Source organism: Nerophis ophidion, linkage group LG02 (genome assembly GCF_033978795.1).
Source record: "Nerophis ophidion isolate RoL-2023_Sa linkage group LG02, RoL_Noph_v1.0, whole genome shotgun sequence".
NCBI classification, from domain to species: Eukaryota; Metazoa; Chordata; class Actinopteri; order Syngnathiformes; family Syngnathidae; genus Nerophis; species Nerophis ophidion.
This window is the reverse complement of record NC_084612.1, coordinates 23,511,309-23,535,987: the sequence shown is the minus strand read 5'-3', so window position 1 is coordinate 23,535,987 and position 24,679 is coordinate 23,511,309. Positions and strand designations below refer to the sequence as shown.

The following is a 24,679-nucleotide window of genomic DNA, read 5'->3' as shown; positions in this document are numbered from 1 at the left end:
GGTTGATTATCGGGATATACTGTGTGTTATTGTACTGTGTAAACAACAATATATATCGAACCGAAAACTTTGACCTAAAAATCGTTCTAAGATCCTAACCTTGGATTTTTTAAATTGTTCCACCCCTATACACACTAGACATTTTATTTGTTTACAGTGGATATATGATTTTAAGTGTCATTAATCTTAATCGTCTAATCATACATTTGTGGGAAAATGTATATTATAAAATATTGTGGGAAAGAAAACAAGATACATGTACATATATGTATATAGTATATACTTTATTTAAGTAAGCGTGACTGTGACATTACACGCACCCGCAAAAAAGATAAAGGATTTAAACGGGCTCCAATTTTAATTTGACCAGGTTGTCTGAGGAGAAAGCTGCGGTGTTGAGGCAATGTGAGGAAACTTTAGCAGTAAAGGCAGAGGAGGCAACGCAAACCAAGCTGTGTTTGGAAGAAACTCAGCAAGAGCTCTTACTCGCCAAAAGCCAGGTGTGTTTAGACGTGCGGTAATAAACAAATGTGATTCGAATTCTTAGTTCATTGTGTCATAGTCATCACTACGTACCTAGCCATCAAATTCTTCTCCGTTGCAGATGAGCTCAAAGGAGCATTTGCTGAAGGTACAGCAACAGCTTGGGGCAGAGCTGCAAAAACAAATCAAGGCGATGACAGCTTGTGAAGATGAACACAAAAAAACAGATGCAGAAAAATTGCAAAAGTTGCAACTATTGGAGGAGGAATTGAAGGATGTCCGCACCCAAATGACGGAAAAGGAGGGCCAACTCAGAGAAGGCGAGGCTCAGGTTTTGTCTCTGGAGAAACAAAATGCAATCCTGGAAAATGCTGTTATAGAAATGGCTAAAGAAACCAAGGTAAGAATCAGGATGACTGTTTGTTAAATGAGCTTTGTAGCCTTTTGTCACTTTTTTGCACCTTGCACTAATGTGTTTATTTTGCTATCGTTTAGCTCCTCAAGCATGCACATGATGAGAAGGTGAACAAGCTGCATGAGCAGATGCTATCTTTAGAAGAAGACTTATCTGCAGGCAAAGATGCAGCTGAGAAACTCCCCTTGCTAAAGAGTGAACTGGATGTGGCCAACTGCTTGCACGCCGACCTCAAAAAGCAACTGGACACCATTGAAAATACTCTTACCTCCGTGACCGAAGTCAAGACCAACTTGGAAAAAACCCTAACTGAGAAAGTCAACTTGTGCTCTGCTCTACAAAAAGAAGTCTCAGAGCTCAGGCAGAAGATGAGTGACCTTTCTGAGAGTTACGCTTTGGAAGCTCAAAGTTTCCTCCACAATGAAAAGAGCCTCAGAGAGCAGCTTGGAGCCGCAGAGAAAGCCCTGAGCGGCATCAAAGAGGAGACTAGTCACGCACGAACAGAAATTAAGAACATGAAGACCACTCTGTCTGCTGCCTCACAAGGATTGGAGGAACGAGACTCATCGATAAAGAGCTTAAAGGAACAGCTGAACATCGCAGAAACAGAACAGGCCAAGTCCTCTGAGCAGTTGAAAGAGAAGATTGTTGCTATGAACAAAATCAAGGTTGGCTTGACAAGGATTATTTACGCATGCACAATTTCATATCACATTATTTAAACTACAACCACAATAATCAACATAGCTAGAAAATCATTTATTTAGTAGTATAAATCAAAACTCAGCATTACTAATGCGTTCATCTTCATGGTGTTACATTTTTGCCTTTAGATGTTGCTGGAAATGCTTCAGATGGACCTGGAAGAAAACGAGACAACTGTGAACTCCTATCAAAGCCAAGTACAGGCACTAAAAGAAATGATCCAGTCACTGGAGTCTGAGTTGGCTCATAACCAAATGCAGATATCAAGCATGGAAGACCGGCTTGAGGACAGCAAAGCCCAGGTAGTCATGTTGCCCATTGCTATAGATCACTGATTTGTAATGTAGTTACACCTTATTCAAATCATCATCTCTAATTTAAATGTTTGTTTTGTTTTAGGTTTCTGTCTTGGAATCCCGGCTCGTGGAGGTCCAGTCTCAGAACTCAGTGCTAGAGACACAGTACTTCACAGCCAGAGAAGAACTGTTGGAGAGGAGCTGTGAAATAACTCGCCTGGAAGGTGATGCTATCAAACACAGTCAGCTGGAAGAAGAAGTCGCCGCCCTAGAGGCTAAAGTGGCCTCTCTCAGTGAGACCCTTAAAGACAAAGAAGATGATGTCAGACAATCACAGCAGGAGAAAAATGGCCTGAAGGCCAAACTGAGGCAGTTAATCGCAGACAAAGACCAATCACAAACTAACATAACGGAGCTGAATGTGAAGAGTCAGCAGTTAGAAACCAGGCTCAATGTGTTAGCTGAGGAGAACAAACGTCTGCAGACCAACATGGAGCTGTTAGCTGAGGAGAAGCAGCTATCAATTGCAGAGAAAGAGTCAGTACTGAGGCAGCTCAATGAAACGAAAGCCCAATTTGAGATACATTCTCAACTAGAGTCTCATTTCAGTGTGCTGGCAAATGAGCTGAATCTGGCATTGGAAGAAAAGCTTCAGTTGGAAGGAACAAATAATCACCTAAAAGAGCAGAACATGACGCTGCAGACCTGTAAGGCCCAGCTGATGGAGGAGTTGCTCCGATATAAAGAAAGTATAGCAATGCATGATGACAAAGTGGCTTCTCTGCAAGAAGAGAAGGAATCTATCCAGGACCTCTTGCTATCCGTACAGCAGGAGTGTGAAAAGATGAAGGGTGAACTTGAAGAGGATACCGGAGCCAGGTACAATTTTAACCGCTTTATACCTTTTATGTTTCGTCCTTTTCTTGATGTGCTTGACTGTGTCTTAGTAACCAGCTGTTTGAGACGGAGCAGGCTGAGCTCCATCAGAAGTTGTCGTGTTTACAACAAGAGCTAAGCGTATTCAGGCAAAAGTATGACTCGCTGCTGGAGCAGGTGGGCCAACAACACCATCTCATACAGCAGCTGTCCCAGGTTCAGGACAAGCCAGGAGAAAAGTTTAACACTGTAGAGCCTGAAGAGGGAGACTTCAGCAGTGAGTGCATGCTTTAAAATACAAATGATAATGTCTTAATGAGATTTGCTTAATGGCACATTCAGACTAAATCATCTCAAACGGTGATTCCAGCAGAGACATCAGGCGACAACGAGTTGGAACCTGCACGAGACTCTTTGCCAGTAAACAAGTACAAAATGGAGGAACCCTCAAACCAGCATAATAAGGCTGCCAGGTACGACCCCCTTTTCAATAATAAGTAAGGATGTTCTGAACAAGGTTTTATTCTGCCATTTCGATAACGATCATGAGTGAGATCGGCCGATTTTAAATGTATTTATGGTGAGTGCTATTGACAGTTTAACAATATCAACACAATATTTAATGTTGTTCTTATTTAGTTGTATTAAGCAATTGTTTGAGCCAAACAAAGTCATTCGTGCACAATAACTAAACAAAATCAAAAACTACCATATGCTAATTGTTTGGTTTTGCCCACAGAGTCCTCCAGTGTCCAGATAATTGTAATTGTAAACACAAACACAACAAAAAATTGTTTTGAAAAAATAAAAAATGTTGATCTAATCACTCTCATATCAATCATATACTAATAAGGCTCTCCACATTCACACGACCAATTTATGGATTGATCCGATCCTTCTCTGTCGTGTACTGACTGCAACATTTCTGACAAACCAACATAGCACTGTTATGTATTATGCTCTCCAAACTCTTATTAATCAAAATGTTGTAATTTTCTGCTAAAACCTGCTTACTTTCTGCTGCAACGTAGTTACATATACAGTCGTGGTCAAAAGTTTACGTACACTTGTAAAGAACATAATGACATGGCTGTCTTGGGTTTTGCAATAATTTCTACAGCTCTTTTTTTGTGATGAAGTGATTGGAGCACATACTTGTTGGTCACAAAAAACATTCATGAAGTTTGGTTCTTTTATGAATTTATTATGGGTCTACTGAAAATGTGACCAAATGTGCTGTGTCAAAAGTATACATACAGCAATGTTAACAAAAGTATACATACAGCAATGTTAACAAAAGTATACATACAGCAATGTTAATATTTGGTTAGATGTCCCTTGGCAAGTTTCACTGCAATAAAGCAGTTTTGGTTGCCATCCACAAGCTTCTGGTTGAATTTTTGACCACTCCTCTTGACAAAATCGGTGAAGTTCAGCTAAATTTGTTGGTTTTCTGACATAGACTTGTTTCTTCAGCATTGTCCACAGTTATTTAAGTCAGGACTTTGGGAAGGCTATTCTAAAACCTTTATTCTAGCATGATTTAGCCAATCCTTTCCCCCTTTTGATGTGTGTTTGGGGTCATTGTCCTTTTGGAACACCCAACTGCACCCAAAACCCAACATCCGGGCTGATGATTTTAGGTTGTCCTGAAGAATTTGGAGGTAATCCTCCTTTTTCATTGTCCCATTTACTCTCTGTAAAGCACCAGTTCCATTGACCGCAAAACTGGCCAAGAGCATTATTACTACCACCACCATGCTTGCTGGGATTAAAGGCCTCACTTTTTCTCCTCCTAACATATTGCTGGGTATTGTGGCCCAACAGCACAATTTTTGTTTCATCTGATCACAGAATTTTCCTCCGGAAGGTCTTATCTTTGTCCATGTGATGTCAGATGAAACAAAAATTTAGCTCTTTAGCCACAATACCCAGCAATATGTTTGGAGGAGAAAAGATGAGGCCTTTATTCCCAGAAACACCACGCCTACCGTCAAGCATTGTGGTGGTAGTATTATGCTTTTGGCCTTTTTTGCTACCAATTGAACTGGTGCTTTTACAGAGAGTAAATGGGATAATGAAAAAGGAGGTTTACCTCCAAATTCTTCAGGAAAACCTAAAATCATCCGCCCGGATGTTGGGTCTTGGGTGCAGTCGGTTGTTCGTTCCAACTGGACAATGACCCCCAAACACACGTCAAAAGTGGTAAAGGAATGGCTAAATCAGTCTAGAATTAAGACTTAAGAATGGCCTTCCCAAGGTCCTGACTTAAACGTGTGGACAATGCTGAAGAAACAAGTCCATGTCAGAAAACCAACAAATTTAGCTGAACTGCACCAGTTTTGTCAAGAGGAGTGGTCAAAAATTCCACCAGAAGTTTGTGGGTGGTTACCAAAAGCGCCTTATAGCAGTGAAACTTGCCAAGGGACATGTAACCAAATATTAACATTGCTCTATGTATACTTTTGACCCACCAAATATGGTCACAATTTCAGATGACCCATAATAATTTGTGTGACCAACAAGTATGTGCTTCTATCACAAAAAAAATAAGAGTTGTAGAAATGATAGGAAACTCAAGACAGCCATAACATTATGTTCCTTACATGTGTTTGTAAACTTTTGACCACGACTGTACACCTCATAAACTTTACTAGTCACTTATTTGTTGGTGTTGTTTCAATTTAGGTTGGATTAGCTATTAGCAAGCTGTCTGTGGGCTTTCTCTTGGTGAGTAATATGTTTAGCCTCGTCCTCCAGTAATGATACTACTTGATCGTGATACTTAACGTACAAAGAAATGCAGTTCATTTTCCGTAATGGAGTTGATCATTATTAGTTTTGGGAACCAGCGCCACACTGTGTATGGAGACACAATTACCTGCGAGCATCTTTTCAGCCAGAGAGGGTCGGTTTTTGTGATCGGCATTAAAATGTAATAATTGTCAAAAGCCGAGCACAATCAGTCGAGATCGATCAATTGGTACACCCATAATAATAATAATAATAAATGCCCAATTATAATAATGAATACACCTAATCTCTCTTAACCCATTTAGTGAGACAGAAGCGGTCCTTGAGGTAATCAAAGCAGATGTGATTGAGGACAATGTGGAGGAAAACGGGGAAGCAAGCATTGAAGATGGGCAGAAAATGCAGGAGGATCATCACCAGCAGCAGTTTGATCAAGTAAGAAAAGTATGGTTTTTCGCAACATTGATTACGTATTACATGAGGATAAACCAAATAAATTTTGCTATAATTTTAAAACACATTTTTCTTTCTTTCAGGCTTCTGAGGAAAACTGTCCCAAGGCTGTCTTTGAAAATGAAGCTGCTGCCTGTGAGCTGTCATTGTGTTCTACAACGGAGGAGACTAGGGAGTTAGGACACATGGGTGAGTCAGGTAACACTCACTGGTGCAACTGCACAATCTATTACAGGAGCTATATCAAAATGTTGTCATTTCAATTCAGTGTCAGAGCGATAATAATTCTACATTGTTTACTATTGTGGTTGTAAATGCATCTTAGTAGACCATTTATTGTTATTGCCCTTTGAGGTGCTGTGATAGCAGGATCTATCTGCATACGGCAAACAGATATTAAAGCCTTATTTTTATAAACTATATAGACATATTCGTATGTTTATGTGCGTATAGTATTAATACGTGATATACACACGACTATGTCAATAGTATGTATAACACTCACGTATTAATACTATACGCACATAAACATACGAATATGTTATTCACACACCCAAAAATAAGGGGGGTAGGGGAAGTAGAAGTTTATACATAATATTTTGCCCTTTAAATGTAGCTTAGAGACATAGGCAAAATATTAGAATATTCAATATTGTCAGTATGATGATGCACTACAACCTCATTGATTGATTCAGACTAAAATACTAAATGGACTTTGTGTTTTATACTCTGAGCAGAGACAGAAATAGTTGTGCAGTTACAACACAACCAGGACAAGGAAAAGCTCTCAGCGCAAGAAGAGAAAGACCAGGCCCTGCACTCTGAGATTGAGCTCCTGAACTCTGACCTTGCTCTGAGGAAAGAGTTGACCTCTGACCTCCTGGCCCAAGTTCAAACCTTGGAGAATAAAGTTAAATCAGCAGAAGAAGACATGTCTTGTGCAGCACAGAAGCTAAATAGTGCTCTCCATGAGAGGAACGGCCTCTCTGATCAGGTATGTTTGAGACTGAGATCTATGTATTTATATCATTTATTTACATAATTTGAGAAATTGTGTGTGTTTGATTTTAGTTGTCAAAAATGTCGGAGGAGAAGAACACATTAGCTCTGCAGCTCCAAACCGCTCACTGCCAGCTAACTGATGTCATGGAGATGATGGAAGGACTAGAAATGGCCAAAGGTAAATATAAATGCATGTTATGCGTTAACACGGTAAGTATTTGACATCACCTCAAGCCCTGTAACTTAGTTACCAATATTTCTGTGTTAGGAGGTTGGGATGAAAAGTTTCTTCAGCAGGAGAGTGAGCTAAAGAGAGTTCGCTCAGAGAAAGCCAACCTGGAAAAGCACATTCTGGGCATGGAGTGTGAACTGGACGCCCTACAGGAGAAGCACAGCAGTCTGGAAGACAAGCTGGAAACTCAGAAGAGGACATGCTCAGGCTTGGAGCAGCAGATAGAAACACTGTCGACTGAGGTAAGGGCTCGGTCAAAGGCAAAAAAATTATTTGCAGTAAATAATACATTTCAAGGGGTTATGATATTTTTGTTTAATCTCCGTTGAAAACATTTACCGGCGGTCTACGTTACAGCCTGTAATGGTCCTTTAGTCCAGATTTTGCATACATTTGTCCATACATACCAATCTTCAAGCCACTTTCTGGCTATCTCTTGAAAACTACTTGTTTGTGGGCTGTATTATTTACATGGAGAAGACCTCTTCCACCCTTGGCTCTCTCTGGCTAGCTGTGTCTCCACTCCGTCTGCCATGTCCGTAGATTTGGCGGTACATGTGAGGGTGGTCACAAACATGATGTAACATCATGTAATGAAATAGTCTAATAAAATGGCTAAATAATAAGCTATACATTATTTTTAAAGACAAACTTTGTCATTATTAGTATCAACTTTTTATTTTTCTCCTCACAAGATGCCTTTAGCTGTAATTTTTTTAATTTTGGGGGGGAACAAACATCATTAATTGGGAATTCCCGCTTGACCTAATCATACATTTGAGCGTTTGTAGTGTTAAACCTGGATTCATACACGTGCGTAGAGGCGGGGGAGCATGTCTCACCAGAACACCCACTGCAGAAGCCCTGTAAAAGTTACTTAATTCCAGCTGGCGAGGTGACCTTTGCCACGAAAAACTAGAGTTAACGAGGCACTTTTCACTCTTGTGATGCTGTAAGTTTGTGTTGTGACCTGTTTAAAATTACTGCACATATATAAAACTGCAATTTCAATGTGGATGATGTGCATTTATTACAAGAAAAGAATGAAGTGTTGTAGCAATCAGAAAAAAATTTGTTTATCGCAACTATTGTACGTAAAATATGCATCAAGTGAATTGTGAAGTGAATTATATTTATATAGCGCTTTTTCTCTAGTGACTCAAAGCGCTTTACAGAGTGAAACCCAATATCTAAGTTACATTCAAACCAGTGTGGGTGGCACTGGGAGCAGGTGGGTCAAGTGTCTTGCCCAAAGACACAACGGCAGTGACTAGGTTGGCAGAAGCGGGAATTGAACCTGCAACCCTCAAGTTGCTGGCACAGCCGCTCTACCAACCGAGCTAAACCGCTCGGTTGCTGAAAAGTGTGTTTTATCGGATTACTTGATTAATGGGACAAACTAATCAATAGATTACTCGACTGCTAAAACAATCGATAGCTGCAGCCCTACCAAACACACAAAAACAGGTACCAGCAGGCAAAAAAAGTGGTTTTGCCTAACATGACCCCTCAAATGTTTTTTTGGCTTTGGCAGTTAGGCATGTCCCTTTTTTATACTTGTTTAAGATTGACTGGTTGTGTGACATTGCTACTAGACACTCCAGCTGAGAGCTGAGCTGGTTTCCTGCATCGAGGAGCGAGATGAACTGAGCCAGTCCGTGGGACAATGGCGACAAAAGGTTAACAGGCTGGAGAAAACCAACTGTGATACCAGGAGTTTGATGTCCATTCTGGAGGAGGACATTAAAACAGGGAGGAAAGAAAATACAGCTTTACAGGGCAACATGGACAAAATCAAGACAGAGAGACAACAGGTACAAACTGTGTACAGTTTGTTTTGAATTAGCTTTTCCAAATTATTATTCTCTCTAAATTATGATGTTAAGACTTGTTTTTTATGTCTTTAGCTGTTAGACCAGTTGAAGGTGTTGGAGGAGGCGATGTCACAGCAGAGTGGAGAGAAAGACCAGCTTATGGGACAGCTTGATAAGATTAAGGAAGATCGCACATTTGCCGATCAAAACACAGAGTCTATGTTCAGCAAGATCCAGGTAAGTAAGGACAACAATGTAAGCATTTCAATGTATGTAGGACCTTTTTTTAAAGTGTATACTCCCCTGCTGTTTCTTTGCAAGGCTTTGGAGGGAGAGGTGAGCCAGCTGACTCAGTCTCTGGAATCTTCTCTACTAGAGAAGGGTGAAATTGCCTCTCGTTTGAATTCTACTCAAGACGAGATCCAGCAGATGCGGAACGGCATTGAAAAGCTCCGCGTCCGCATTGAATCTGATGAGAGGAAGAAGAAGCAGATGAGCGAACTGCTCAAAGGTAAATTCTTAAGTTTTTTGGAAGCATCCTGACACTTTGTCTTATTGGAATGAACTGACCAAGACTGTGCGTAATTGTAGCTGCTCAGAGGAAGGCCGACTTACTCCAAGACAGCATTGAAGCTCTGGAAAGAGAAAAGGAGGAGTTGGAGAGAGATCTCGAGGATGCGGTCCTTCAGGTGTTGTTTAAGATTTGTATAACCGGTACTCGAATATTCTTATCAGTTGAAGTTGTTTTAATGCATAGCGTGTTTGTTCTGTTTTGATACAGACTGAGACCAGTAAAGAAGAGCTGGAGGAAGAAAGGCAAAAGGTATATTCATAAAAAATACTGTTATCGTCTTAATTAAGTACCTAATTATCCATTGTGCAAACTTAAAATTGATTAAACACACTCACTCTTACATTCCAAAAGTGTCATCAGTCAGCAATAAATTATTTTATTTTTTCACTTTCAATGCTTGAAATCTGTCTATCTGTTGATATAACGTTTTTTATTATTTTAGTGTTTTTATGTTATATGGCATGTTTGTCAAAAATAACTGGTTTTATATAATTGGAAAATGCTAAATATGCAATATGTCTAAAAAAGATGAGTTGCAGTGGGGAATATTTGAGGTAGGATAATTACACCCTTGAAGTGGTAAATTTGTGACAACGTTGATTTTGATAGAGTAGACAAAATAAATATTTTAACAGTGCCTATAGACCTAGAATGAGAGAGAAAGCAGACAAAACTCTATATGTAAATACGTATATACAGCCATGGTCAAAAGTTTACATACACTTGTAAAGAACATAATGTCATGGCTGTCTTGAGTTTCCAATAATTTCTACAACTCTTATATTTTTGTGATAGAGTGATTGGAGCACATACTTCTCACAAAAAACATTCATGAAGTCTGGTTCTTTTCTGAATTTATTGTGGGTCTACTGAGAATGTGAACATATCTGCTGGGTCAAAAGCTTTTGGTAGCTGCTCACAAGCTTCTGGCAAGCTTGTGGAGGCAAGTAGAATTTTTGACCACTCCTCTTGACAAAATCGGTGCAGTTCAGCTAAATTTGTTAGTTTTCTGACATGGACTTGTTTCTTCAGCATTGTCCATATGTTTTCAATTGGTTTAAGTCAGGACTTTGGGAGAGCCATTCTAAAACCTTAATTCTAGCCTGATTTAGCCATTCCTTTACCACTTTTGACATGTGTTTAGGGTCATTGTCTTGATGGAACACCCAACTGCGCCCAAGACCCAACCTCTGGGCTGATGATTTTAGGTTGTCCTGAAGAATTTGCGAGTAATCCTCCTTTTTCACAAATCAATGTCAGAAAACCAAATATGAATCCAGAAGTTAGCCAGAAGCTTGTAGATGGCTACCAAAAGCGCCTTATTGCAGTGAAACTTAACCAGGGGACAAGTGACCAAATATTAACATTGCTGTATGTATACTTGGATCGTGAGATCGACAGGCGGATCGGTGCGGCGTTGATCCGTTGTGGTGAAGAAGGAGCTGAGCCAGAAGGCAAAGCTCTCAATTTACCGGTCGATCCACATTCCCATCCTCACCGATGGTCATGAGCTTTGGGTTATGACCGAAAGGACGAGATCACGGGCACAAGCGGCCGAAATGAGTTTCCTCTGCCGGGTGGCGGGGTTCTCCCTTAGAGATAGGGTGAGAAGCTATGCCATCCGGGAGGAACTAAAAGTAAAGCCGCTGCTCCTCCACATCGAGAGGAGCCAGATGAAGTGGTTCGAGCATCTGGTCAGGATGCCACCCGAGCGCCTCCCTAGGGAGGTGTTTCGGGCACGTCCGACCGGTAGGAGGCCACGGGGAAGACCCAGGACATGCTGGGAAGACTATGTCTACCGGCTGGCCTGGGAACGCCTCGGGATCCCCCGGGAGGAGCTGGACGAAGTGGATGGGGAGAGGGAAGTCTGGGCTTCCCTGCTTAGGCTGCTGCCCCCACGACCCGACCTCAGATAAGCAGAAGAAGATGGATGAATGGATGTATGTATACTTTTTGACCCAGCAGTTTTGGTCACATTTTCAGTAGACCCATTATAAATTCACAAAAGAACCAAACTTCATGAATGTTTTTTGTGACCAACAAGTATGTGCTCCAATCACTCTGTCACAAAAAAAAAAGAGTTGTAAAAATTATTGGAAACTCAAGACAGCCATGACATTATGTTCAATACAAGTGTATTTAAACTTTTAACCACGACTGTATATGTGTATCATTTCAAAGATTCAATGGCAGTTTAACTCATTTACTCTCACAAGTCTCTGAGAATTACGCCCATGGTTTTCTGGCTTCATTAAGGCGCACCAAAATTATATATATATTTTTAATTTTCAATGGGTAAGAATAAGGTTAATTTGGTTTTCACTGAAAAACCTATTTATTTAGCAGTATTTAAAACAAATAGCAATTATGTTAGTCTAACAGTTCTTAAAGGGGAACATTATCACAATTTCAAAAGGGTTAAAAACAATAAAAATCAGTTCCCAGTGGCTTGTTGTATTTTTTGAAGTTTATTTCAAAATTTTACCGGTCCCGGAATATCCCTAAATAAAGCTTTAAAGTGCCTTATTTTTGCTATTTTCGAAACCACTATCCATAGGTTGATTGGCAACACTAAATTGGCCCTAGTGTGTGAATGTGAGTGTGAATGTTGTCTGTCTATCTGTGTTGGCCCTGCGATAAGTTGGCGACTTGTCCAGGGTGTACCCCGCCTTCCGCCCGATTGTAGCTGAGATAGGCGCCAGCGCCCCCCGCGACCCCAAAAGGGAATAAGCGGCAGAAAATGGATGGATGGATATCCATTTTCCTGTGACGTCATACAGTGCTGCCAATGTAAACAAACAATGGGAATATCACAGCAAGATATAGCGACATTAGCTCGGATTCAGACTCGGATTTCAGCGGTTTAAGCGATTCAACAGATTACGCATGTATTGAAACTGATGGTTGGAGTACGAAAGTATTGATGGAGAAACTGAAGCTATTGAGCGAATAGCTATTGATGATATTCATAGCCATAGCATTGCCGAATAGCTGCGTTAGCATCGCCGGTAAAATGTGCTGACCAAACGATCAGGACTTTCGCATTTTGTGATAATGGAGCAAATTAAATCCGTCGATTGGTAAGTGTTTTTTTCGCATTAAATGTGGGTGGAAGGAAACGTAATATAGTTGCAAATGCATCTGCAGGTTAGCCATACATCTCTGTGCCATGTCTGCTTTAGCACCGCCGGTAAATAGCATGTTAGCAATTATTAGCTGGCAGTCACGCCGCGACCAAATATGTCTGATTAGCACATAAGTCAACATCAACAAATCTCACCTTTGTGATTTCGTATAGTTGCAAATGCATTTGCAGTTATCCATACATCTCTGTGTCATGTCTGTCATCGCCGGTCAAATGTGAAAACACTACAGTACATTCAATGGGGGTCTGGCGGCAGACACTTTTGCATCTTCGGTGCAACTTGAATCCCTCCCTGTTAGTGTTGTTACACCCTCCGACAACACACCAACGAGGCATGATGTCTCCAAGGTTCCAAAAAATAGTCGAAAAAACGGAAAATAACCGAGCTGAGACCCGTGTGTGTAATGTGTAGAAAATGAAAATGGCGGCTGTATTACCTCGGTGACGTCACGTTCTGACGTCATCGCCACCAGAGCAATAAACAGAAAGGCGTTTAATTCGCCAAAATTCACCCATTTAGATTTCGGAAATCGGTTAAAAAGATATATGGTCTTTTTTCTGCACCATCAAGGTATATATTGACGCTTACATAGGTCTGGTGATAATGTTCCCCTTTAAGAAAAAGTATGTATACTTTGTTTATATCCTATTCTAACAATGTTGCAATTAAAACACAATACAACTTTATTACATTTTTGAATTTCAGAGCGGTACAGTTCAAATTGAAAATCATGTCACATAAGAAACACATGGGCCCGAGAGGTGCATAAGGGAAATTGTCCGGAGACTGTATAAATTTACTTCTTCCTTAGTCTTAATGCTGTCTTCTCTACCTGATTGTCTTATTCTGTCTGGCACTCAGATGGAGGAAGAAAGGAGGGATCTTAATGAGGAGCTATTGAAACTCTCTTCCACTCTGGACAACCTGAAATCTGAAAAGGAGCAAATGGAGAGAGAGCTCCAAACAAAAAATCTAGAGCTGGAGGAGCTGAAGACTGCCAAAGAGGAGCTAGAGCGAGGGTTGGAGAGGGCCGAGGTGGATGGTAGAGAAGAAGAGGTGAGGCAGAGATGCAGGGTTGAGGAGTTGGAGAAGGAAATGAAGAAGGAAACTGAGAAGCAGACGAGACAAGTGGATGACCTCCAGGTGCAGCTTGAAGCATTCCGTCAGCAAGAGATCTCCCTTGAAGAAAAGAGCGCGGAATCAGAGAGGGAGCCAGAAAGGCTCAAATGTCTTTTGGGGGAGATAGAGGAGGAGAAACGATGTCTGCAGAGCTCACTAGAGAAAGGGAAGATGGAAGAAGAGAACTGGGAGGGACAGAAAAACAAGCTAATGGTTCGCATTGATGTTCTGGAAGAAGACATTGTAAAAACAAAGGTGGCAGAGAAGGAAGCGTTGGAGCAGCTAAAAAGAGAAAACAGACAGCTAGTGGAGGAAAAAGAGAGACTTCAGCAGGAGAACCAAAAGCTTAATTCGAGCAAGGAAGAGGACAGACAGAAGCTCGAGGTGGAGATAAAGAACCTTCAGTCGTCTTTGATGCTGATGGTAGAAGAGAAGGAGTGTATGTCCTTGTCTCTCTCTACGTTAGAAAAAGAGAAGCAAAAAGCTCAATGTGCCGAGAAGAAACTGTCAGAAGAGCAACAGAGCCTTCAGTCCACAGTTACCACCTTGGAGGAGCAGCTAAAAGCAAAGCAACTCTCTGTCTCAAAGCTCACCGAGCAGGTACACACACACACATACTTAGGGCCTGATTTACTAAAGGTTTGCATGTACTAAAACACATGCAAACTTGATAGCAAACCGTAATACTGAGCTACTAAACCTGTGCAAAGTGGATTGCATCTGTTAAGTGATCAGAATAAGGCGTGTAATTCATTTTGCATCTCTGTCTTCATTAATGTTCAAAATGTATGCTGATCATCAAAACGGCCACAATACTGGGAATAGAAAACACAAATATAATTATTTAGCACGCACAATGTGATTCATCAACACTCATCACCGTTTTGTGACCACTATTTAGCTTTTTTTAACTACCTACTTAGTAGTTAACACTCTACCCTAGTGGCTAGAGTGTCCGCCCTGAGACCGGTAGGTCGTGAGTTCAAACCCCGGCAGAGTCATACCATACACTATAGAAATGGGACCCATTACCTCCCTGCTTGGCACTCAGCATCAAGGGTTGCAATTGGGGGTTAAAATAACCAAAAATGATTCCCGGGTGCGGCACCGCTGGTGCCCACTGCTCCCCTCAACTCCCAGGGATTGAACAAGGGGATGGGTGAAATGCAGAGGACAGATTTCACCACACCTAGTGTGTGTGTGAGTGACAATCATTGGTACTTTATCTAAACTTTATCACGTTTCAGAAGGACGTGCAAATTCACAGTTTCACACACGGCTACAGGATCAGTTGTCTAGCTTCAGAGACACAATGGACAGACAATCCACCTTCCTACATGTGTGTGTGTGTCAACACTTTAGACAGTCAGAAATGAAACATCTTAGACATATCATCTATTCAGCAATTTCCTTTTTGAATTTTATAGCTGCTTGTTGACCTAAAGGTTTGATTAAAACAAATTCACTTGATGCGTTTTGGTGTCTGCTGGTGTTTTTTTAATGCTGCTTTTTTATTTAGGAAATATATGTCTAAAATATATCTCCTACATGAAAAAATGTTTCATTATGCGCATTTTCTTGCCTTTTAAGTCATTCCAGACACATGAATGCGCTGCTGAAACGTTCCACAGAATCGCGCACTAATATAAGTGTCAAGTGTGCACATGTTTCTGTTGTTTAGATTGCGATTCAGAAAAAGTGTTAGATCTGTGCTGCTGGTTCAACACATTGCTCACCGAGGGAGGAGCATGATAACAGAAAAGGATCAAGTGTATCCTTGATAAAAGGCGGTCTGCAACACTTTTTAGTTACACAATCAGTGTTAGGAGATCGCACGCAACACACCCACTCATAATACCGGTACACGCTATTTTATTTTTTCCACTTGTTGTCTAGCGCGTGGTATTTGAAACTTTGTAAATCAGGTCCCTAGTTATTTAATGTTGCATATATTTGGAGTTGAGCTATTGAGTTAATAGCCATGCATGTTCATTTGTTGGTAGCAGTCATGTGTTTTTACAGAGCGAATGATAATTTCTAAACAACTTGCTAAGATTTCTTATGGCTTTAACAGTTTGTGTATAGAAATGCATGTTTTAGCTGTGCTGATACTCCAGCTTCTTCCCACGCACCACAAACTTGCATGTTAGGTTAAGGGGAGACTCTAGATTGTGCATACATGTGAATGGTTGTCTACATGTTTGTCTGTAAGTGACCTGTGATTGATCGTTGCATGGACCCCGCCTCTCAAAGTGTGCTGGGACAGGCTCCAGTCGTAATAGAAAAAAACATATGTTAATTAACAATACTTTGTATGAATAGGGAACATTATACTGTAACCTCCTTCTCAATTATTGGTATGTCATATGTCTACTTGTCTCCGCCCAGGTGTCTGAGCTGTCGTCTCGTGTCGCCCGTCTGACCAAAGACAGAGAGTCGGCCAACACTAAGTTAAATCTTTGGATGAAGACGTGCAAGCAGCTGGAGCAAGAGAAGCAGCTCATACTGAGCAGCTCAGGTTTGTTTGTGTACACCTCCAATTAGGTAAAACAGTACATTTGTAACATGGACCACCCTTACACCAGATGGGCAGAGCAGTGAGGAGGTGAAACAGCTGCAAGCAGAGGGGAAGAAGGAGGTTGAAGAGCTAACCGCTTCCCTTAAGGAGGCAAGGGCGGAGTTTGAAGTGAAAACCAAGGAGGTGGAAGAACTAAAGGCAGCCCTGGAGGAGGTCAACTGTGAGTTAAAAGAAGTCAACACACTTGTGGACGAGAAGACAAAGGAGGTGGACGACACAATGAACAAATACTGCAGCTTGATGTTAGAGGTGCACAAACTAGAGGAGGCCAATGAGGTTCTGACAACAAGGCTGCAACACCTGACTGCCAGCAAACACGCCAACAAGGACAAGCTCCACGGCCACCGGCGCTCTGCAAGAACTTCCGCTTCCTTAGAAAAGGAGAACACAAAGAACACGGCTCCTTCCACTCCTCAGAGGTCTCCACAAGGATCCACCTCCGGGAAGAGGGCTCATGGAGACATGAGCGATAAAGACAGCGCTCAGGAGGCCCTTCACAACCTCACCAAGAAGATCAAAGCCAATGCTCTGACAACGCCTAAAACAAGAAGTGAAAAGGAGGAGGAATTCCAGCCTGAGGGACTTCCAGAGCTGGTACAGAAAGGTATGTACGCACCGCAATTTAACATATAAGATGCAGAAGTGGAGTCATAGTGTGTTCTCTTAGGGTTTGCTGACATTCCAATGGGGGAAGCCAGCCCCTACATCTACAGGAGAACCACTGTGAGGCGTTGTAGCCCTCGACTGGCCGCCAGGCAGACAACCACCACATCAGACAGCAAGGTGAGATGTAACACACACAACTAATCACTTACAGCTTTTCAAACACACTTTTGAGGTTGTACTATTTGACGAGCTCTGGCTACTGGAAAAGATTCCAGGTCAAAGGTCAAATACAGCTTCCCTGATTTCCTCATGCTCATGTTGTTTTCCCCTCGTCAGGTGTTGCAACCTTTATTCCAGCAGAGTCCACAGTCTGCAGACTCCTTAGGCAGGAAGTGTCTAAGTGGAGAAGAAAAGGAGTTGGAAGAAGATAACTGTCATGTTCAGTAGGAATACATAAATAGACTGCGTGCAAGTGCAAGTGTTCATATACCGTTTATAATTACACTCCACTTGTTAACATCACTCACACCAAACCTGAATCATCATGCACCTATTTGGTTTATTATGGGGTGTTTATGTGGCACTATTGTAGATATTTAGGTATAGCAAGAATGTTTTAGAGCACCACTAAAATTGTTTCTGAATGTAAGCTAATTTCACTGTATATACTTCACTGTCCTAAGCCTGTGTGCATTTTGCAGCCTATAGTAGACCATATTTACGAGGATTCATTACTTTCTTTGTAATGGCAGCTACTTTTTATATTGCCGATTAGATTTTAATAGTTTCTTTAATTATGTCTTTGCTTTTTTAACATCTCTTACATTTGGAGCTTTTATTTACATGAAACATGCTCATTGTCTCAGGTGCACTTTTATGATGATGTTTGTTTTTTTTTAAATTACTAAACGTGTCCAAACAACTACATTGTCTTTCTTTTTTGTTATTTTGCCAGACTACGTCAACAACATCCAATTTCAGTGTTTCCGCTTGTCATTAAAAGGCATTCACCAGTCGACCACAATCATTAAATGCATTGTGATTGTAGGCCTGTGCTAATAATCCATAAATCAAATGATTTATTAACTTATGGTGGTTGTCGTGGCTGGCGAACTTGCTGTCTTCGTTCTCGTTTATTGTCGTGAGGGTTGGCTTGTCTGGTGTTGGCCTGGGCCTGCCCTAGCGCTCTGCCGCGCCGTTCTTCTGAGTTTCCAATCATTTTTACAACCCTTATTTTTTTGTGAGAGTGATTGGAGCACATACTTGTTGGTCACAAAAAACATTCCTGAAGTTTGGTTCTTTTATGAATTTATTATGAGTCTACTGAAAAGGTGACCGAATCTGCTGGGTCAAAAGTATACATACAGCAATGTTAATATTTGGTTAGATGTCCTTTGTCCTTTCATCCACAAGTAGCCATCCACGAGCTTCTGGTTGAATTTTTGACCACTCCTCTTGACAAATTTGGTGCAGTTCAGCTAAATTTGTTAGTTTTCTGACATGAACTTGTTTCTTCAGCATGACATGTTCTTTACAAGTGTATGTACAGCCTGGACAAGTCGCCACCTCCTCGCAGGGCCAACACAGATAGACAGACAACATTCTACTCAGCGGCCTAGTGGTTTGAGTGTCCACCCTGAGATCAGTAGTTTGTGAATTCAAACCAAGGCCGAGTCATACCAAAAATTATAACAATGGCACCCATTACCTCCCTGCTTGGCACTCAACATCCAGGGTTTGGAATTGTGGGTTAAATCACCAAAAATGATTGATTCCTGGGCACGGCACCGCTGCTGGCCACTGCTCCCCTCACCTCCCAGGGGGTGAACAAGGGGATGGGTCAAATGCAGAGGACAAATTTCACCACACTTTGTGTGTGTGTGTGTGTGTGTGTGTGTGTGTGTGTGTGTGTGTGTGTGTGTGTGTGTGTGTGTGTGTGTGTGTGTGTGTGTGTGTGTGTGTGTGTGAGAGACAATCACTGGCACTTTAACTTAACATTCAAACACACATTCACACACTAGGGCCAATTTAGTGTTGCCAACCAACCTATCCCAAGGTGCATTTTTTTAAATGTACCTAACCTTTGCAATTCTATGCCTCACATTATTGTGTGTAGTAGTAGTACTGGTCACGACAATCACTTTAATGTTGGAGCTGGAACTAATGTTTTTGAAACAATGGTCACTCTCTAAGTACACATGATTTCAAAGCCCTAAGAATGTTTGCAAGAGTGGGCTTTGTGAACTCCGGAAATTATGTCGTAACAAGCTGAGCAACCAAAGCTTCTGTCTTATTTTGTAACTTTATTTTAACAACAAAATTCAAACAATCAAAAGTAAATATGTCTCTATACATGTTTTTTTTTTTTTTTTCAAAATATATACATAGAAATAATTTTCCTCTTAAATTTCCAAACTGTGATTAAGAAACTGAAACAAAACTTACCATTGGGAAAGAATAAACAAAAGAAACATGAAACCTGTGCGAGGACTAACAAAAAAGAAAAAAAAATCAAAGCATCATATGAACAATTTTCTTTAAATTTTGACTTTGATTTAATCAATTAAATTGTTTTAATATAATGTATTATAGGATGTAGGAAGTTTTAATGACCGTTTGTTTTTCTTTGTCCATCCATCCATCCATTTATCTACCGCTTGACCCTTTTGGGGTCGCGGGGGGTGTTGGAGCCTCTCTCAGCTGCATTCGGACGGAGTAGTAAATGCTGACACAAATCTAGGTTTTTTTGGTAGAGCACGCAAAGATCTGCCGGAGCGTATGTGGGGGGAGCAAGACGCTTTGCGTACGCTAGGTACATGACGTGAGAGTATTTTTCAGCTTTGTGCGTGTGTGTGTATATATACACACACGTGTATGTGTGTGTGTGTATATGTACCTGTATATGTGTATGTACATGTGTGTGTGTATATATATATATATGTGTATATCCATCCATCCATTTCTACCGCTTATTCCCTTTGAGGTCGCGGGGATGCTGGTGCCTATCTCAGCTACAATCGGGCGTAAGGCGGGGTGCACCATGGACAAGTCGCCACCTCATCACAGGGCCAACACATATAGACAGACAACATTAACACACTAGGGCCAATTTAGTGTTGCCAATCAACCTATCCCCAGGTGCATGTCTTTGGAAGTGGAAGGAAGCCGGAGTACCCGGAGGGAACCCACGCATTCACAGGGAGGACATGCAAACTCCACACAGAACGATCCTGAGCTCGGGATTGAACCCCAGACTACTCAGGACCTTCGTATTGTGAGGCAGACGCACTAACCCCTCTGCCACCGTGAAGCCCTATTTATGTGTATATATATATATACATATATTTATATTTGTGTGTATGTGTATATACAGTTGTGATCAAAATTATTCAACCCCCACACAATTTTGGTGTTTTGGCAAGTTGGACATTTATTCCGTATTTTGTTTATAGTCATATCAAATAAAGATGTGTCAAATAGACAAATGCAACTTAAATTGTAACACTGTATTTTACAAAATACCAAAAAAGGACATTTTTCTTAATATCTCATTGACAAAATTATTCAACCCCCTAGTTACATGCATCTTTAGTACTTAGTAGAACACCCTTTGGCAGTAATTACATCCTTCAAACGTGATACATAACCGGACACAAGCTTCTTGCAACGATCTACAGGTATTTTAGCCCATTCCTCTTGGGCAAAGGCCTCCAGTTCATTCATATTCTTGGGTTTGCGTGCTGGAACTGCCTTATTCAAGTCCCACCACAGGTTTTCTCTAAGATTTAGGTCTGGTGACTGTGAAGGCCACTCCAGAGTCTTCCAGCCCTTCTTTTGCAACCACTCTGATGTTGATTTGGAGGTATGCTTGGGATCGTTGTCCTGTTGGAAGATCCAACATCTCCCAAGCCTCAGCTTCGTCACTGACTTCATGACATTTGCAGATAATATATCCTGGTAGGAAATAGAATTCCTAATGCCTTGAACGCGCTGGAGATTCCCGGTACCTGAGGCAGAGTAACAGCCCAAGAGCATGATTGACCCCCCACCATGCATAACAGTAGGAAAGGTGTTCTTCTCTTTGTAAGCTTCATTTTTTCTCCTCCAGACATAACGTTGATTCATCGGCCCAAAGAGTTCCAGTTTTGTCTCCATAGAACAGTTTCTCAAAACCTTTGGGGTTTGTCCAGATGATTTTTGGCATACTGGAGTCTATTTTTCTTGTGCCTGGTAGTCAGAAGTGGGGTGCGCCTGGGAGTTCTGGCATGGAGGCCTTCATTTCGTAGTGCGCGCCTTATTGTCTGGGACGAAACCTGCGTTCCACCCTCTGCAATGTCCTGTTGTAGTTCCTCAGCTGTTACCCGGGGGGGGTTTCACCACTGTACACACACAGCATCCTCTTTCTACCACGCCCAGGTAGTGTTTCCACTGTGCCTTTAGCTTTAAACTTGTGAATTATGCTCCCAACTGTGTCTCTTGGAATGTGTAATGTCTTTGCTATTTTCTTATATCCATATCCTTTCTTATGAAGAGAAATTACCTCCTCTCTTGACTTCTTTGACCACTCCCTGGACTTCAGCATGTTGCAAATACACCATTGACCATCTACAAGAAGCTGAGCGTCACAGTCTTTTTCAATCAGTTTAATTGTTGCTCGTTATGGTTCTAATCACATCTACAGGTGTTTTCAACACCTCATTGAAAATACCTTATTCAAATTCTGTTCTTAAGAGTTATGATCTTCAAGGGGTTGAATAATTTTGTCAATGAGATATTAAGAGAAATGACACTGTTTGGTATGTTACAAAATATGATGTAATTCAAGTTGCATTTGTCTATTTAATGCATCTTTATTTAATATGACTATAAACAAAATACGGAATAAATGTCCAACTTGCTAAAACACCAAAATTGTGTGGGGGTTGAATAATTTTGATCACAACTGTATGTATATACATGCATGTGTGTGTGTATATATATATATATATATATATATATATATATATATATATATATATATACATACATGTTTATATATATGTGTATGCATATATATATATATGTATGTATATATATATATATATATATATATATATATATATATATATATGTATCCATGCATGCTTTGGAGCCCTGTCAAGAAAGAACATTTTTGGTCGCACGTTGAAATAAACGTGGACTCACTGGTGACGGTGGCAGAGAAGAGGACTGTGGAAAAACTAGTGAACATCATGGATGATGCCAGTCACCCTCTGCATAGCGTTATCGGTACCCAGAGGAGCCTGTTAAGTGTTAGACTGCTTCATCCCAAGTGCAGGACTAATAGACTAAAAAAGTCATTTCCCCCCACACACAATCAGACTGTACAACTCTTATTTATTATTTAAATTATATCTCAACTCTGTAAAATGCTGCTGGAATTTTTATTTTCCTGAGGAACCTCTCCTGAAGGAATTAATAAAGTACTATGTATATATAATGTGTGTGTGTGTATATATATATATATATATATATATAATTATATACTGTATGTGTGTATATGTATACACATATATATATATATATATACACATTTACATATACAGAACTGTCTCAGAAAATTAGAATATTGTGATAAAGTCCTTTATTTTCTGTAATGCAACTAAAAACATGAAAATGTCATACATTCTGGATTCATTACACATCAACTGAAATATTGCAAGCCTTTTATTATTTTAATACTACTGATTATGGCATAAAGCTTAAGAAAACTCAAACATCCTATCTCAAAAAATTAGAATATTTCCTCAGACCAAGTAAAAAAAAAAAAGATTTATAACAGTAAAACAAAATCAAACATTTGAAAATGTCTATTAATGCATTCCGTACTTTGTTAGGAATCCTTTTTGCAAGGATTACTGCATCAATGTGGCGTGGCATGGAGGCAATCGGCCTGTGGCATTGCTGAGGTGTTATGGATGCCCGGGATGCTTCAATAGTGGCCTTCAGCTCATTTGCATTATTGGGCCTGGTGTCTTTCAGCTTCTTCTTCACAATAACCCACAAATTCTCTATGAGGTTCAGGTCAGGAGAGTTGGCAGGCCAATGGAGGACAGTAATGCCATGGTCAGTACACCAGTTACTGCTGGTTTTGGCACTGTGAGCAGATGCCAGATCATGCTGGAAAATGAAATCATCTCCAATGCGGGCCCACTTCCAACAACTCCACTCAAGAGCTCCCCTGCCGGCTGCACCATGAAACAGCGTCCTCAGTGGGACACAGCAACACACGGCACTTCTCAACGGACAAATGTTGATATGGTCAATGACATAGACCCAGATAACTTATTCCATACAATCCACAACTGCCAAAATTCAATCAATCATCCATCCATCCATTTTCTACCGCTTATTCCCTGTCGGGGTCGCGGGGGGCGCTGGCGCCTATCTCAGCTACAATCGGGCGGAAGGCGGGGTACACCCTGGACAAGTCGCCACCTCATCGCAGGGCCATTCAATCAATCAATCAATGTTTATTTATATAGCCCTAAATCACCAGTGTCTCAAAGGGCTGCACAAACCACAACGACATCTTCAGTAGAGCTCACATAAGGGCAAGGAAAACTCACCCCAGTGGGACGTCGGTGACAGTGACAATGATGACTATGAGAAAACTTGGAGAGGACTGCATATGGGGGCACATGCCTCTTGAGAACAAATACATGTCTTTTTAAACAACAGAAACAATACCAATCAACTCGGGTAGGAACCCATTTTCCTTCACTCAATGCTTTCAAAAGCATCAAGGGTGATGCCCCCTTTTTCGAAAGACAGTCAGCCAGTTGAGCTTTTGTAGCTGACCCAAGCACTTTTTGTATTTTCTCTGTGACTTGTTTTGCATCATTGAGGGAATGATTATCAGTCACACAAACTAACGCTGGAGAATTTAGACCAGCTGTGCCAATATTGAGCTCAGAATAAAGGGTGGCAAGAAACACAGCATTGTCTATTCTATCCGACATGGCAAGAATCTCTCCAGCAAGGGTGCTTCGCACCACACGTCGGATCCTCTTTAACTGACAGAAACAGTGGGAGAATTTACCTCCTTTTCCCATTAGGGTGATCAACATGCCCCCTTTTGTACCTCCATCAGGAAGATTTCCTAATGAAGCCTTGCTGAATACAGTTAGGTTTAATGCATTATCATTTCCCAAATGTTGAAATTTTAAAGTCACTTTTTCAGCTTTCAGTTTACAAACTAACTTATTAGCATTGTGAATTGATTGCACAGTCGCATTCTCTAGACTAGATGCCAGACCACAAGAATCAAACATTACATCAGGTCTTGTCTGTTTTGCAACCCAGAGTATCTATTTTTGATCTGAGTAGTTCTTTTTCCTGTTTCATTAAGAGGAGCATCTCTTTCTAGAGCACGAACTGGCTGTAAGTGAATGGGGTGCAACTTTCACTATAGCCGTGTTGATGCAACTGTACAGAATCATTAACAGTTTCAATATCCATTACCAAATAGCAGAAATTGTCATGTTCCTCACGTCCCACTTGGAACCCAGACTTCAGTTTAGGGATCACATTTTCTGAAAAGTTTGATGAGCCTGCCCACAGAAAATCATCTACATGACATGCGAG

General features: G+C 40.9%; 1 protein-coding gene across 3 annotated transcripts in view; it reads left to right on the top strand.

Annotated features, from left to right (window-relative positions):
- Window positions 1-17,975, top strand: part of cenpf (centromere protein F) — a 47,069-nt gene extending 29,094 nt beyond the window's left edge. Inside the window, exons 17-39 of one of the 3 annotated variants that reach the window (XM_061879653.1) lie at window positions 371-500; window positions 605-883; window positions 979-1,566; window positions 1,732-1,905; window positions 2,003-2,436; window positions 2,509-2,778; window positions 2,847-3,052; window positions 3,146-3,248; window positions 5,835-5,964; window positions 6,066-6,171; window positions 6,720-6,976; window positions 7,054-7,162; window positions 7,253-7,458; window positions 8,812-9,030; window positions 9,124-9,267; window positions 9,352-9,541; window positions 9,622-9,719; window positions 9,812-9,853; window positions 13,612-14,469; window positions 16,258-16,387; window positions 16,455-17,051; window positions 17,115-17,230; window positions 17,390-17,975. In XM_061879653.1, coding sequence (XP_061735637.1) covers window positions 371-500; window positions 605-883; window positions 979-1,566; window positions 1,732-1,905; window positions 2,003-2,436; window positions 2,509-2,778; window positions 2,847-3,052; window positions 3,146-3,248; window positions 5,835-5,964; window positions 6,066-6,171; window positions 6,720-6,976; window positions 7,054-7,162; window positions 7,253-7,458; window positions 8,812-9,030; window positions 9,124-9,267; window positions 9,352-9,541; window positions 9,622-9,719; window positions 9,812-9,853; window positions 13,612-14,469; window positions 16,258-16,387; window positions 16,455-17,051; window positions 17,115-17,230; window positions 17,390-17,500 — 5,497 coding nt within the window. In that variant the 3' untranslated portion in view covers window positions 17,501-17,975. Of the gene's footprint in view, window positions 1-370; window positions 501-604; window positions 884-978; window positions 1,567-1,731; window positions 1,906-2,002; window positions 2,779-2,846; window positions 3,053-3,145; window positions 3,249-5,834; window positions 5,965-6,065; window positions 6,172-6,719; window positions 6,977-7,053; window positions 7,163-7,252; window positions 7,459-8,811; window positions 9,031-9,123; window positions 9,268-9,351; window positions 9,542-9,621; window positions 9,720-9,811; window positions 9,854-13,611; window positions 14,470-16,257; window positions 16,388-16,454; window positions 17,052-17,114; window positions 17,231-17,389 lie in introns of all 3 variants that reach the window. The other 2 variants (XM_061879645.1, XM_061879637.1) reach the window with 2 other exon arrangements.
- Window positions 17,976-24,679: the final 6,704 nt, after the last annotated feature.